The sequence below is a fragment of the Dendrobates tinctorius genome, unplaced genomic scaffold (genome assembly GCF_039654945.1).
Source record: "Dendrobates tinctorius isolate UK_male_01 unplaced genomic scaffold, ASM3965494v1 ptg000079l, whole genome shotgun sequence".
Classification (NCBI taxonomy): domain Eukaryota; kingdom Metazoa; phylum Chordata; class Amphibia; order Anura; family Dendrobatidae; genus Dendrobates; species Dendrobates tinctorius.
Window position 1 is genome coordinate 6933479 of NW_027361747.1, and position 14936 is coordinate 6948414.

The 14936-nt window shown below is 44.5% G+C and overlaps 1 protein-coding gene across 1 annotated transcript in view; it reads left to right on the top strand.

Annotated features, from left to right (window-relative positions):
* Window positions 1-1908: 1908 nt before the first annotated feature.
* GABRB1 (gamma-aminobutyric acid type A receptor subunit beta1) overlaps window positions 1909-14936 on the top strand; it is a 694328-nt gene continuing 681300 nt past the window's right edge. Inside the window, exons 1-3 of the mRNA XM_073583457.1 lie at window positions 1909-2658; window positions 2779-2870; window positions 3038-3105. Coding sequence (XP_073439558.1) covers window positions 2576-2658; window positions 2779-2870; window positions 3038-3105 — 243 coding nt within the window. The 5' untranslated portion in view covers window positions 1909-2575. The remainder of the gene's footprint in view (window positions 2659-2778; window positions 2871-3037; window positions 3106-14936) is intronic.

Genomic DNA, 14936 nt, shown 5'->3' on the forward strand with positions numbered 1-14936 from the left:
CTGAACCCATCATAGTGAGTGTATAGACAGAGTCTGGTACCTCTAGGTGACTAGCTCCTATCACACACTGTACTGTGCAGACACTGTGTGCTCCTGTGCCCTAATCCTGCAGGTGGCGGGTAGGACAGGCAGAGGTGGCTGGGTGCTATGTCACTACCTCCCCTAAATTAGCACCTGGTGCACCAGATAACTAGCTGAACCCATCATAGTGAGTGTATAGATAGAGTCTGGTACCTCTAGGTGACTAGCTCCTATCACACACTGTACGCTGTGTGCAGACACTGTGTGCTCCTGTGACGTAATCCTGCAGGTGGCGGGTAGGACAGGCAGAGGTGGCTGAGTGCTATGTCACCACCTCCCCTAAATTAGCACCTGGTGCACCAGATAACTAGCTGAACCCATCATAGTGAGTGTATAGACAGAGTCTGGTACCTCTAGGTGACTATCTCCTATCACACACTGTACGCTGTGTGCAGACACTGTGTGCTCCTGTGACGTAATCCTGCAGGTGGCGGGTAGGACAGGCAGAGGTGGCTGAGTGCTATGTCACCACCTCCCCTAAATTAGCACCTGGTGCACCAGATAACTAGCTGAACCCATCATAGTGAGTGTATAGACAGAGTCTGGTACCTCTAGGTGACTAGCTCCTATCACACACTGTACTGTGCAGACACTGTGTGCTCCTGTGCCCTAATCCTGCAGGTGGCGGGTAGGACAGGCAGAGGTGGCTGGGTGCTATGTCACTACCTCCCCTAAATTAGCACCTGGTGCACCAGATAACTAGCTGAACCCATCATAGTGAGTGTATAGACAGAGTCTGGTACCTCTAGGTGACTAGCTCCTATCACACACTGTACGCTGTGTGCAGACACTGTGTGCTCCTGTGACGTAATCCTGCAGGTGGCGGGTAGGACAGGCAGAGGTGGCTGGGTGCTATGTCACCACCTCCCCTAAATTAGCACCTGGTGCACCAGATAACTAGCTGAACCCATCATAGTGAGTGTATAGACAGAGTCTGGTACCTCTAGGTGACTAGCTCCTATCACACACTGTATGCTGTGTGCAGACACTGTGCTCCTGTGACCTAATCCTGCAGGTGGCGGGCAGGACAGGCAGAGGTGGCTGGGTGCTATGTCACCACCTCCCCTAAATTAGCACCTGGTGCACCAGACACCTCGCTGAACCCATCATAGTGAGTGTATAGACAGAGTCTGGTACCTCTAGGTGACTAGCTCCTATCACACACTGTACTGTGCAGACACTGTGTGCTCCTGTGACCTAATCCTGCAGGTGGCGGGTAGGACAGGCAGAGGTGGCTGGGTGCTATGTCACCACCTCCCCTAAATTAGCACCTGGTGCACCAGATAACTAGCTGAACCCATCATAGTGAGTGTATAGACAGAGTCTGGTACCTCTAGGTGACTAGCTCCTATCACACACTGTATGCTGTGTGCAGACACTGTGCTCCTGTGACCTAATCCTGCAGGTGGCGGGCAGGACAGGCAGAGGTGGCTGGGTGCTATGTCACCACCTCCCCTAAATTAGCACCTGGTGCACCAGACACCTCGCTGAACCCATCATAGTGAGTGTATAGACAGAGTCTGGTACCTCTAGGTGACTATCTCCTATCACACACTGTACTGTGCAGACACTGTGTGCTCCTGTGACCTAATCCTGCAGGTGGCGGGTAGGACAGGCAGAGGTGGCTGGGTGCTATGTCACCACCTCCCCTAAATTAGCACCTGGTGCACCAGATAACTAGCTGAACCCATCATAGTGAGTGTATAGACAGAGTCTGGTACCTCTAGGTGACTAGCTCCTATCACACACTGTATGCTGTGTGCAGACACTGTGTGCTCCTGTGACCTAATCCTGCAGGTGGCGGGCAGGACAGGCAGAGGTGGCTGGTCCCGCGCCCGTGCAGCAGCTTCCACTGCCGCTGAGGAGGATGAGGAGGCGATGCCTTCCTCTGCCTCCCCGTGTGAGGAGCCCCAGTTTCTAGGCCGGCTTCCCTGCATCCACATATCAGAGCAGAAGTAATTGGTTTGTGTGGTTTCTCTCCAGCCCCCTCCCATAATCAGAGGAATCGTGATCAGGTAGAGCCCGACTCCTCTCCCACCACCACCGCAGCTTCCCAGGGAATGGCTGCACCGTGCTCGGGGAAGGAGAGCCGCTGACAGCTCGTCCCCGCCGCGTCCTCCAGCACAGCAGCCCGCAATCTCAGCCATGCTCTCCCATCATCTCCCCCACAGCTGAGCCTGCACCCCCGCACAGGAGCCCTGCGACCACCCTCTGGCCGGCGTGCACGGACTGAGAACAAGACACAACTTTTAACCCTTTGGAGACTTGGCCATTTTTTGCATCCCTTTTTTTGCCGCCCCCCCCTTCCCCCGCTGCCCCCTCCTTCCCATCTTCCCCAGTCCGTGTGGTGGATGCTGCCCGCACTGCGCATGCTCCTCTCTATTAGGAATTAGCGCCTGGCTTCAGACTTTAGTTGCATTCGTTGAATCTTCTCTCATTAAGGAACATTTTATTTTTTTTATTTTTTTTTTATTTTTTTCTATCAACTCAAGTAATGTGGACTCTGCAGAACCGAGGAGGATCTTTCCGGATTGTCTCGTTCCCTCTGCTGATCGCCATGGTGTGCTGTGCTCAGAGGTGAGATGTGCTGCAGAGAGATCTGCATCTCCTTAATTGCTGTCCATGCAGAGTAGTGGGGCTGATGCCTGTCAGGTCAGTGCTGACTCCAGTGTCCATACTTCTTCTTCTTCTCCTTAGTGTTAATGAGCCAAGCAACATGTCATATGTGAAAGAGACCGTGGATAGATTGCTGAAGGGCTATGACATCCGACTGAGGCCAGACTTTGGAGGTAATGACACCGCTCCCTGATCCCATTGTAACGCGCTAGTAATAAATGTAAGATCGTCTAATAATCACCGCCAAAAGGTGAAATGCCATAGAAAAAAAGCAGCTGGCTCCTGAGTTATTCCTCTGCACATTGCTGCTGTGGTGACAGTCTGCCTCTTCTTCTCCCAGGCCCGCCTGTTGATGTGGGGATGAGAATCACTATAGCCAGCATAGACATGGTCTCTGAAGTCAACATGGTGAGTACACCCCCTGAATGAGAGGACTGGAGAAGGAAGCCCTGGTGCCTCGCCTGCAACTTTGTGTCAACTTGGTTCCTCTCTCCAGAGGGTTTGATGACTTCACTTAGCTGACTGTGTTGTGACTAATTGCACTGGAGATGGTTATTGCTCATTATATCTCTGTATATTAATTCTGATGGATGGAAATGTCTCCATCTGTGGAGAGCTGGGGGCTGGTCTGCGACTTCAGCACCGTAGACAGCAGCGGGCTCTCCCAGTGCTACAGGATGTGCAGAAGGCAATGGTAGGGTCTGGAAATTGGAGGCCACCTTCAGTATTTGGTCAGTATTTTACACCAATATTTGTAGGCCAAAATCAGGAGTGGTGACGTGTTTCTATAGTCTCATATAAGCATATAATACGGCCGAGTGCCATCTGATGTAGGCATATAATACGGCCGAGTGCCATCTGATATAGGCATATAATACGGCCGAGTGCCATCTGATGTAAGCATATAATACTGCCGAGTGCCATCTGATGTAAGCATATAATACGGCCGAGTGCCATCTGATGTAAGCATATAATACGGCCGAGTGCCATCTGATGTAAGCATATAATACGGCCGAGTGCCATCTGATGTAAGCATGTAATACGGCCCAGTGCCATCTGATGAAGACATATAATACGGCCGAGTGCCATCTGATGAAGGCATATAATACGGCCGAGTGCCATCTGATGTAAGCATATAATACGGCCGAGTGCCATCTGATGTAAGCATATAATACGGCCGAGTGCCATCTGATGTAGGCATATAATACGGCCGAGTGCCATCTGATGTAAGCATATAATATGGCCGAGTGCTATCTGATGTAAGCATATAATACGGCCGAGTGCCATCTGATGTAAGCATTTAATACGGCCGAGTGCCATCTGATGTAGGCATATAATACGGCCGAGTGCCATCTGATGTAAGCATATAATACGGCCGAGTGCCATCTGATGTAAGCATATAATACGGCCGATTGCCATCTGATGTAAGCATATAATACGGCCCAGTGCCATCTGATGAAGACATATAATACGGCCGAGTGCCATCTGATGTAAGCATATAATACGGTCGAGTGCCATCTGATGTAAGCATATAATACGGCCGAGTGCCATCTGTTGTAAGCATATAATACGGCCCAGTGCCATCTGATGAAGGCATATAATACGGCCGAGTGCCATCTGATGTAAGCATATAATACGGCCGAGTGCCATCTGATGTAAGCATATAATACGGCCGAGTGCCATCTGATGAAGGCATATAATACGGCCCAGTGCCATCTGATGTAAGCATATAATACGGCCCAGTGCCATCTGATGTAAGCATATAATACGGCCGAGTGCCATCTGATGTAAGCATATAATACGGCCGAGTGCCATCTGATGTAAGCATATAATACGGCTGAGTGCCATCTGATGAAGGCATATAATACGGCCCAGTGCCATCTGATGTAAGCATATAATACGGCCCAGTGCCATCTGATGTAAGCATATAATACGGCCGAGTGCCATCTGATGTAAGCATATAATACGGCCGAGTGCCATCTGATGTAAGCATATAATACGGCCGAGTGCCATCTGATGTAAGCATATAATACGGCCGAGTCCCATCTGATGTAAGTATATAATACGGCCGAGTGCCATCTGATGTAAGCATATAATACGGCCGAGTGCCATCTGATGTAAGCATATAATACGGCCGAGTGCCATCTGATGTAAGCATATAATACGGCCGAGTGCCGTCTGATGTAGGCATATAATACGGCCGAGTGCCTTCTGATGAAGGCATATAATACGGCCGAGTGCCATCTGATATAAGCATATAATACGGCCGAGTGCCATCTGATGTAAGCATATAATACGGCCGAGTCTCATCTGATGTAAGTATATAATACGGCCGAGTGCCATCTGATGTAAGCATATAATACGGCCGAGTGCCATCTGATGTAAGCATATAATACGGCCGAGTGCCATCTGATGTTTTATCGGATCGCACTCGGACCAATGTTATATTATGTGCAGGTACGGACTGAGGCTGAAATTCAGCCCTGCCATTAGAAATCGCACAGGCCCATGCCGTCACTGTCCCCCATCACCAGCTGGGATATATTACTAATATTACCCTGGATGGAGGAAAGTAAGATTTACTAAAAGACCAGTATGTCTAATGATACCCGTGGCCTGCTGGGGTAAATGATGGAGTCAGCGACTTTGTGCTCCGTCACAACTCTTACCAGTATGGGTGTCCTGAGAACACCGATTCTGCTAACAATGTAGCAGACAGACAATGCAGCCCATGACCAGACAGACCCTTCTGGTATTTGCCAGAACTGCCAGATGGCCAGTCCGTCCCTGATTATGTGGCAGTGTAAATGTGGGATTTTTTTTGTACATAACAAATTACATGCTCCGGAATTTGGATCACTTGCTCCCATACAAGTTTATGGGTGCGTGTGAAAGATCAGACTGCACTCAGATGACATCCGAGTGCTGTCTGGCATCTATGGACTCAGACAATGCCGAAGATGGAGAAACTAAGTTCTCCATCTTCTCCACACCTGTGCTCTGAGGAAATTGGATCACAGTAAACTGACACTCATCTCAAACTCTGACAGAGTTTGAGCCGAATGTCAGTAGCCTATCAGGCCAATTCTCTTGCATGAGAGAATATACAGCCTTGGCCTTATACTTTCCCTCTGATTGTTCCTCTCCTGGTTTTGGCTTATAAATACTGATGTAAAATACTGACCAAATAATGAACATGTGAATATAGTCTTAGGCCGGTTTCACACGAGTGATGATTCTCTCATGAGAGAGAAGTGGGACGAATATGTAAATAGAGCTCGGCTCAAACTCTGATCCACGTGTCATCGGAGTGTCAGCTTAGTGTGGTTTGATTCGCTCAGATGAGAGAATCGTAGCACAGGTGCGGAGAAGATGTAGAACAAAATTTCTCCATCTTCCCCATTGTGTGATTCCGCAGAAATCAGACTGGACTTAGATGTCGTCCAAGTGCAGCCTGATGTTTTCCATGCACCCAGAGACTTGAATGGGTGCGTGCCATTCGATTTGCACAGCATGCTGAATTTTTTTTCTCACACTGAATCAGCTTGAGAAAAAAAACCGCAGATCTGTACTGCCCGATAGAATAACATTGGGCCGATAAATCATCAGATTAATCATCGTCTGATGTATACACTCGTGAGAAGTGCACTTATTGTAATTATCTAGCTAGATAGTCGAATTGTGAGTTTGATCCGAGTTGATTGTCATTTGTTGAGTGTGCACAGTGCCCAAAGATTATCATCGAGTATGGAGGCAATATGCCTTAGATTATTATTATATGGAAACATTAGTGCTAATTTTACTATATATCATACTACTTCATTTTCTTTTTGCGTTGTATCTATCTCGTATCCCAGAAGTTGAGATTTTTTATCCAGAGCTTGTAAAAGTTTGACTAAGTCCCTCCAAGCCTTCAAAATGCATTGAGCCAGAGGCAAAAGGTTCAATAAATATCTGACCAAATCACAAACCTTTAACGCTAGAGTTAAACACCACTCCAGTGTATTTCTTTTTTTATTGCAGTGCCGGAGTGGTGCTCCTAGTCCAGATTCCTTATCCCCATCTCATATATTTCAGCTGCCGTCTTCCCCTTCTGTTTCCGCCACTCCAGTCGGTCTCCAGCAGTTTGTGACCTGTCGGATCGCTCCAGTCTTTGCTGGAGTGAGCTGGAGATCACTTTTCCATGCAAGTCTACGAGGGCCTTGTTTTTGGCTCTCATAGACTGGCATTGAGAGCTTGTGACTTCCGGACAGTCAGAAGTTGCGGTCACAAGACGGCGGCCCGGGACCAGAGCGGCACCGATAGAAGGTGAAGTTGGTCAGATTAACACTATGGTCAGGGACCTTAAATTATTGGCACCACTCCAATGCTAAAAAAAAGAAACAATGTTGGAGTGATGCATTAACTGGCGGTGTGATTTGGTGTCTCCAGGGCACTGTAGTATTTACAGCCGTATGTAATGGGCCTTATTGTGTAGGGAACTATGTTGTATGAGCAAAGCTTGTGTGATGTCAATATTTTATTGATCCATACGAAATATCAGTTTTCTTAAAAAAAAATGCTATTTCATTGTGTCATTACTATTACATTCATTATTTAGCTAGAGGTACAAAACCCCTTGAACATAGGTGTCCACATGTTGTTTGCTCAAAGTGCAAAGTGATCCAACGTTGTTACCTTTTATCGTCACCTTGTAGGATGATTTCTTTAGCACCTGTTGAATCAGATCTTTCAATCTTTGTCCAATCTGGTGACTAATAATTTGCCACTAAGTACATTTCTTCTGTCTCGATTCACACGATGTCCAATAAAAAATTGTATAGTGGCACCATATTAGCCAGAAAACTCCATGTAAATGCTTTTATGTCCAAAAATTACAAAAGGGATCACTCCGAGAATACGTTTGTCATTTTTGGCCATAAAATTATTTCCATTGACTCTTTTAGAACTTTGTAACGCTATGTCCTGTGTGTACAATGAGAAAAGCTACATATTATTGTTACCCTCAATTTTTCTTTAGCACCTGTTGAACCAGTACTTTATTCTTAGATGACTTATTTACTGTTCTTGCCCTTGTTTTGCCCAGTAAAATGGGAGTTTTGCCCCCATAGAACTACCCATCAGTGGTGTGAGAATGCAAGAATTGTGATGGATGTTCTTCTACCACCATCAGGACTCTAGAAGTCCATGCATTAAGAGTCATTACAACCTATTGTTTATAATCTAATATATAAAGCGCAAAGTGTGTATGTATGTATGTGTGTGTGTGTGTCTGTGTCCGGGATAGGCATCCGCACCGTCGCAGCTACAGCCACAAAATTTGGCACAGTCACATGTCTGGACCCTGAGAGCGTCCTAGGCTATGTTGTGAGGCGAAATTTTAACCCCGCGCATTGCAATTCACCAAACAATTTTGCCCCTGTCTACATACTGGGAAAAAGTGTGTGCGCGTCAAGCCCCGCCCCTCATTATGATGTCATAATGCCCCTATCTATATACTGGGGAAAAAGTGTGTGCGCGTCAAGCCCCGCCCCCCATTATGATGTCACAATGGTTGCCATGGCGACGCTGATGTCATCATAGGTTGCAAGCCCCGCCGCTCATTATGATGTCATAATGGTTGACTATGGGATGGAGGATGTGTGTGATGGGTATATGGGCACTGGACTATGGGATGGAGGATATGTATGAAGGGTATATGGGCACGGGACTATGGGATGGCAGATGTGTGATGGGTATATGGGCACTCTACTATGGAATGGAGGATGTGTGATGGGTATATGGGCACTGGACTATGGGATGGAGGATATGTATGACGGGTATATGGGCATGGGACTATGGGATGGAGGACGTGTGATGGGTATATGGGCACTGGACTATGGGATGTAGGATATGTATGACGGGTATATGGGCACGGGACTATGGGATGGCGGATATGTATGACGGGTATATGGGCACGGGACTATGGGATGGAGGATATGTATGATGGGTTTATGGGCATGGGACTATGGGATGGAAGATATGTATGATGGGTATATGGGCATGGGACTATGAGATGAAGGATGTGTGATGGGTATATGGGCACTCGACTATGGGATGGCAAATATGTATAATGGGTATATTGGCATGGGACTATGGGATGGAGGATGTGTGATGGGTATATGGGCACGGGCCTATGGGATGGCGGATGTGTGATGGGTATATGGGCACTTGACTATGGGATGTATGATATGTATGATGGGTATATGGGCATGGACTATGGGATGGAGGACATGTATGATGGGTATATGGGCACGGGCCTATGGGATCGTGGATATGTATGATGAGTATATGGGCACGGGACTATGGGATGGAGGATAATTATAATTTGCTATAACTAACCATAGTTAGTTACTATGCCCGGGCAGCGCCGGGCTCTTCAGCTAGTAATAATATATATTTCCTCTGCTAGGTCATATAAAATGACTGATTTCGCACTCACGGGTATATTTATATTGAGAGAAGGGGAGATTTCTGATGACGACATACAGGGTTACATTGACCCATGCATAGCACTTGGGAATCCTGTGGTGGGGGCAGGATTTGACACAATAATAGACCCATAAAAAACAAAAATGCATTTTAAAATTGTTTTATGGCCTGTTTATTGTTACTAGGGACATTTCTACTGGCTTGATTCACAAAAACTTTTTTTTCAGAATTTAATAATGCCATATCCTGTGTGTTCAATGAAAACACCATGACAAATTTAAAATATTTTCATTTAGAGGTAGAGGGCTTTATTTGGATTAGCTCCACTGTAATATTCTTACATGGGTTTTAAACTCTATTCTTTTATTTTGCATTTGGCCCTAGACATATATCAATTGCCCATTGCATCTCGGGCCCATTGGCCGAGTCCTCCACCCTGATTGCGTCCTACTTTTCAGCACACAACCACTTAGATAATCAGTTCCTGTAGCTACTATACATTGGTTGTCACTCTGACGATGCTGGAAGAAAAGAAGTTGAGACCGACAGGTGACCCATCAAACTGCAGGGCCAAGTGACAAGGGGTTGGTTGGTGTATATGTGCTTTGTCTTATTTTTACAGGCCACTTGGGCAAAAATATATAAAAGGAGTGGGAAATTCCTTTATTTCTAAGCCCTTTTTTTAACTTCCTTATATTGAAAATAACATTTTACTATTATTCTGAGGCTACATGGAGACTTTGTCTGTTATGTAAGTCACATAGCCAAAGTTTGCTATGTGCCTCTGCTACATCACATTGTAATGTAGTTGAACAGGGTTGCCGCAAAATGCAAGATGTAAAAAATCCAACTTGGTTTGTTATTTTTCATCTTGCCTCTTCTGGTTGCAGTACCCGAAAAGCAGCTGCACAAAGCGTTTTTTGGCCGCGCGACCTGTATTGCAGCCAAAGTCACCGTGTAACCCCAGACTAATGCACAGGGTATCAGATGATTTGGAAATCAGTTATAAACAGTTGTGCTCAAAAGCTAACATACACTGGCAGAATTTTTGCTTTCTTGGCCTTTTTTCAGAGAATATGAATGATAACACCAAAACTTTTTCTCTACTCATGGTTAGTGGTTGGGTGAAGCTATTTCTTGTCAAACTACTGCATTTTCTCTTTTAAATCATAAAGACAACCCAAAACATTCAAATGACCCTGATCAAAAGTTCACATACCCTGGTGATTTTGGTCTGATAACATGCACAGAATGCACAGAAGTTGGCACAAATGGGTATGAATGGCTACTAAAGGTAACATCCTCACCTGTGACCTGTTTGCTTGTAATCAGTAGGTCTGCATAAAAGCTGAGTGAGTTTCTGGGATCCAGACAGACTCTTGCATCTTTCATCGAGCCACTGACATTTCTGGATTGTGAGTCATGGGAAAAGCAAAAGTATTGTCAACGGATCTACGGGAAAAGTTAGTTGAACTGTATAAAACAGGAAAGGGATGCAAAAAGATATCCAAGGAATTGATAATGCCAGTCAGCAGCGTTCAAACTGTGATTAACAAGTAGAAAATCAGGAGCTGTGTAAAAACAAAACCACAGTCAGGTAGACCAAGAAAAATGTCGTTCACAACTGCCAGGAAAATAGTTTGAGATGCAAAGAAAAACCCACAAATAACATCAGTTGAAATACTAAACTCTCTGAAAACTAGTGGTGTGGCTGTTTCAAGATGTACAATAAGGAGGCACTTGAAGAAAAATGGGCTGCATGCTGAAGTCACCAGAAGAAAGCCATTATTGCACAAATGCGACAAAGTATCTCACCTACAATATGCAAAACAGCACAGAGACAAGCCTCAAAACTTCTGGAACAAGGTAATTTAGAGTGATGAGACCAAAATGGAAATTTTTGGCCACCGCCACAAACGTTACATTTGGAGAGAGGTCAACAAGGCGTATGATGAAAAGAACACCATTCCTACTGTAAAACACGGAGAAGGATCGCTGTTTTAGGGATGTGTGAACTACAAAGGCACAGGAAATTTGGTCAAAGTTGAAGGAAAGACGAATGCAGCACGTTAACAGGAAATTATAGAGGCAAATTTGCAATCATCAGCCCGGAAGCTGCGCATGGGATGTACTTGGACGTTACAATATGATAACGATCTAAAACACAAGGCCAAGTCGACCTGACATTGGCTACAGCAGAACAAAGTGAAGGTTCTGGAGTGGCCATCTCAGTCTCCTGACCTCAATAACATTGAACCCCTCTGGGGAGATCTCAAGCGCGCAGTTCCAGCTAGACAGCCCAGGAATTTACAGGAACTGGAGGATTTTGGCCAAGAAGAGTGAGCAGCTTTACCATCTGAGAAAATAAAGAACCTCATCCACAACTACCACAAAAGACTTCAATCTGTCATTGATGTTAGAGGGGGCAATGCACGGCATTAAGAAATGGGGTATATGAACTTTTGATCAGGGTCATTTGAATGTTTTGGGTTGTTATTATGATTTAAAAAGAGAAAACACAGTAGTTTGACAGTAAATGGCTTCACCCAACCACTAACCATGAGTGGAGAAAAATATTTGGTGTTATCATTCATATTCTCTGAAAAAAACGCAAAGTAAGAAAAAATTCTGCTGGGGTATGTAAACTTTTGAGCAGAATTGTAACCTAAGGGAAATGGATAGAAATTCAGTGTTTGTTCTGTCTTCAGGATCTCAGCCTTTCCTGATGTCATATCGGAGGCTCTTCTGCTTTCTTCTACCAGGTCACGAAGGCCACCACTTTTCACAAAAATACTTAAATGATATTCAGGCTCAGCCTGGCCCATAAAAGAACAGGTATTCCCCTCAGTTGGCCCCTGTGCAGGAGTGTGCCTTCATCCCCTATATGAGCAGTAGTTAGCACAATACACTTCTCCCCTTTAGTCAGTTCAGTGAGCTTCTCCCCTTTTTATCTGGTTTCAGGTGTGATTTTAATATTGCCCACAATAACTGCCCTGATATTTGCCACAGGTGAGTTTGAACGAGCATCATATGTCCAATTTGCCTTTGTTTCAGTTTTTTTCTGTGTTATTGCAATACACACAAAGGAAATAAACATGTGTATAACGTCAAGGTTAGATTTCAGAAAGGCAGATTTTAAGGGATTCAGAAATAGAATTAGAGGGATCCAATGGCTGGATATCCTTAAAGACAAAAATGTCCAGGAAGGATGGGAAATCTTGAAAAATGAAATTCTCAAAGCACAGTTGTTAACAATTCCGAAAGGAGGGAAGAATAGGAAGCATTTAAGGAAACCAGGATGGATGAACACAGAACTTAAGCACATGCTAAAAAGGAAGAAAAAAATGTTTATAAAATGGAAAGAGGGAGGCATATCTAAAGAAGAATATAATGCTGTCTGCAGAACCTGCAGGGCACAAATCAGATTATCTAAAGCTGAAAATGAATTGAGGCTTGCAAGAGATGTCAAAAGCAATAATAAAGGATTTTGGGGATATGTCAAAAGTAAAAGAAAAGTCAAAGATGCTATAGGATTTTTACAGGATGAAAATGATGAAATGGTAAGACAGGATGTTGAGAAGGCTGAACTTTTAAATTCCTATTTTGCATCTGTTTTCTCTCAGAAAGGAAATGTAACATCAACTGTTATTCACTGTCCTATTAAGGGAATAGAAAAATCCAGGATATCTATAAACAGAAAGATAGTGAGGAAACACTTAGCTAACCAAAATGAATTCAAGTCTCCAGGTCCAGATGAATTACACCCCAGAGTACTGAAGGAGATAGCAGAAGAAATTTTTGAACCCCTCTCCATAATCTTTGAAAATTCTTGGAGAACAGGAGAAGTGCCAGAAGACTGGAGAAGAGCAAATGTTGTTCCTATCTTCAAAAAGGGGAAGAAGGTGGACCCAGGCAACTATAGGCCGGTGAGTCTGACTTCTATACCAGGAAAGATCTTTGAACAAATTATTAAACAACATGTATGTCAATACCTGGATAAGAATGAAGTGATTAAACAGAGTCAGCATGGGTTTGTAACTAATAAGTCATGTCAGACTAACTTAATTTCCTTCTATGACGGTATCACTGATTGGGTGGATCAAGGAAATGCTGTAGATATAGTATATCTTGACTTCAGCAAAGCATTTGACAAAGTCTCTCATGCAATCCTTATTGAAAAAATGACTAAGTATGGAATGGACAAGGCAACTGTTAGGTGGATTCATAACTGGCTTAGTGATCGGACCCAAAGAGTGGTCGTAAATGGCTGCACATCCAGTTGGAAGAATGTCTCAAGTGGGGTACCACAGGGCTCTGTCCTGGGCCCTGTATTGTTCAACATCTTTATCAACGATTTAGATGAAGGAATTGAGGGTAAACTGATTAAATTTGCTGATGACACAAAGCTAGGAGGGATAGCTAATACTAGAGAAGAGAGAGAGAGGATTCAAAAAGATTTAAATAAACTGGAGAAGTGGGCAGCAACTAACAGAATGGTTTTTAACAGGGAGAAATGCAAAGTACTACATCTGGGCAATAAAAATGAAAAAAGCATATATAGAATGGGAGGAATAGGGCTAAGTGACAGCACATGTGAAAAAGACTTGGGTATACTAATAGATCACAGACTGAATATGAGTCAACAGTGCGATGCAGCAGCAAAAAAGGCAAATGCAATTCTAGGATGTATTAACAGAAGCATACAGTCTAGATCACGTGAAGTCATTATTTCCCTCTACTCCTCTTTGGTCAGACCTCATCTGGAATATTGTGTCCAGTTTTGGGCACCACATTTTAAAAAAGACATCAACAAACTGGAGCAAGTTCAGAAAAGAGCGACCAGAATGGTGACCGGTCTGCAAACCCTGTCTTATGAGGAAATGTTGCAGGATTTGGGAATGTTTAGTTTGCAAAAGAGAAGACTGAGAGGAGACTTAATAGCTGTCTACAAATATCTAAAGGGCTGTCACATTGTAGAAGGATCAACTTTATTCTCATTTGCACAAGGAAAGACTAGAAGCAATGGGATGAAACTGAATGGAAGGAGACACAGATTAGATATTAGAAAAAACTTTTTGACAGTTAGAGTGATCAATGAGTGGAACAGGCTGCCACGAGAAGTGGTGAGTTCTCCTTCAATGGAAGTCTTCAAACAGAGGCTGGACAGACATCTGACTGGGATGATTTAGCGAATCCTGCTTTGAGCAGGGGGTTGGACCAGATGGCCCAGGAGGTCCCTTCCAACTCTACGATTCTATGATTCTATGATTCTATGATTCTATGATAACAAAACATGTGTAAATGCAAAAAAGTTCTGGGCAAAATACTATGTTTTCTGGAACAATTTCAAGGGTGCCAACACTTTCGGCCATGACTGTATAGACAGAAACAAAATCTTATCATTCATCAATCATGTAAGGACGCGGTCAGAATTGTGAGAAAATTGCACAAGTCTCGCACCTCAATTCCCGGCACTGCCGCCAGCACTTGGGACCGGAGTGTGCAGCTACATGTATTTCTATGCAGCCACACACTCCGGTCCCGAGTGTCGGCGGCAGTGCCGGGCATTGAGGTGCGAGACTCGTGCGAGTTTCTCCCGAGTCTGACCCTAGCCTAAGAAACTATCATTTGAATATTGTATAGAAGTAGAGGTAATTTTTTTAAATGTGGGAAATGTAATATTTTCAAGTAGCGGAACAGTGGACCCCAGAGTCAATGTTACTGGTGGGCCCTTGGCCCCTCAATCCGAGACAGATGCCATCATCCAT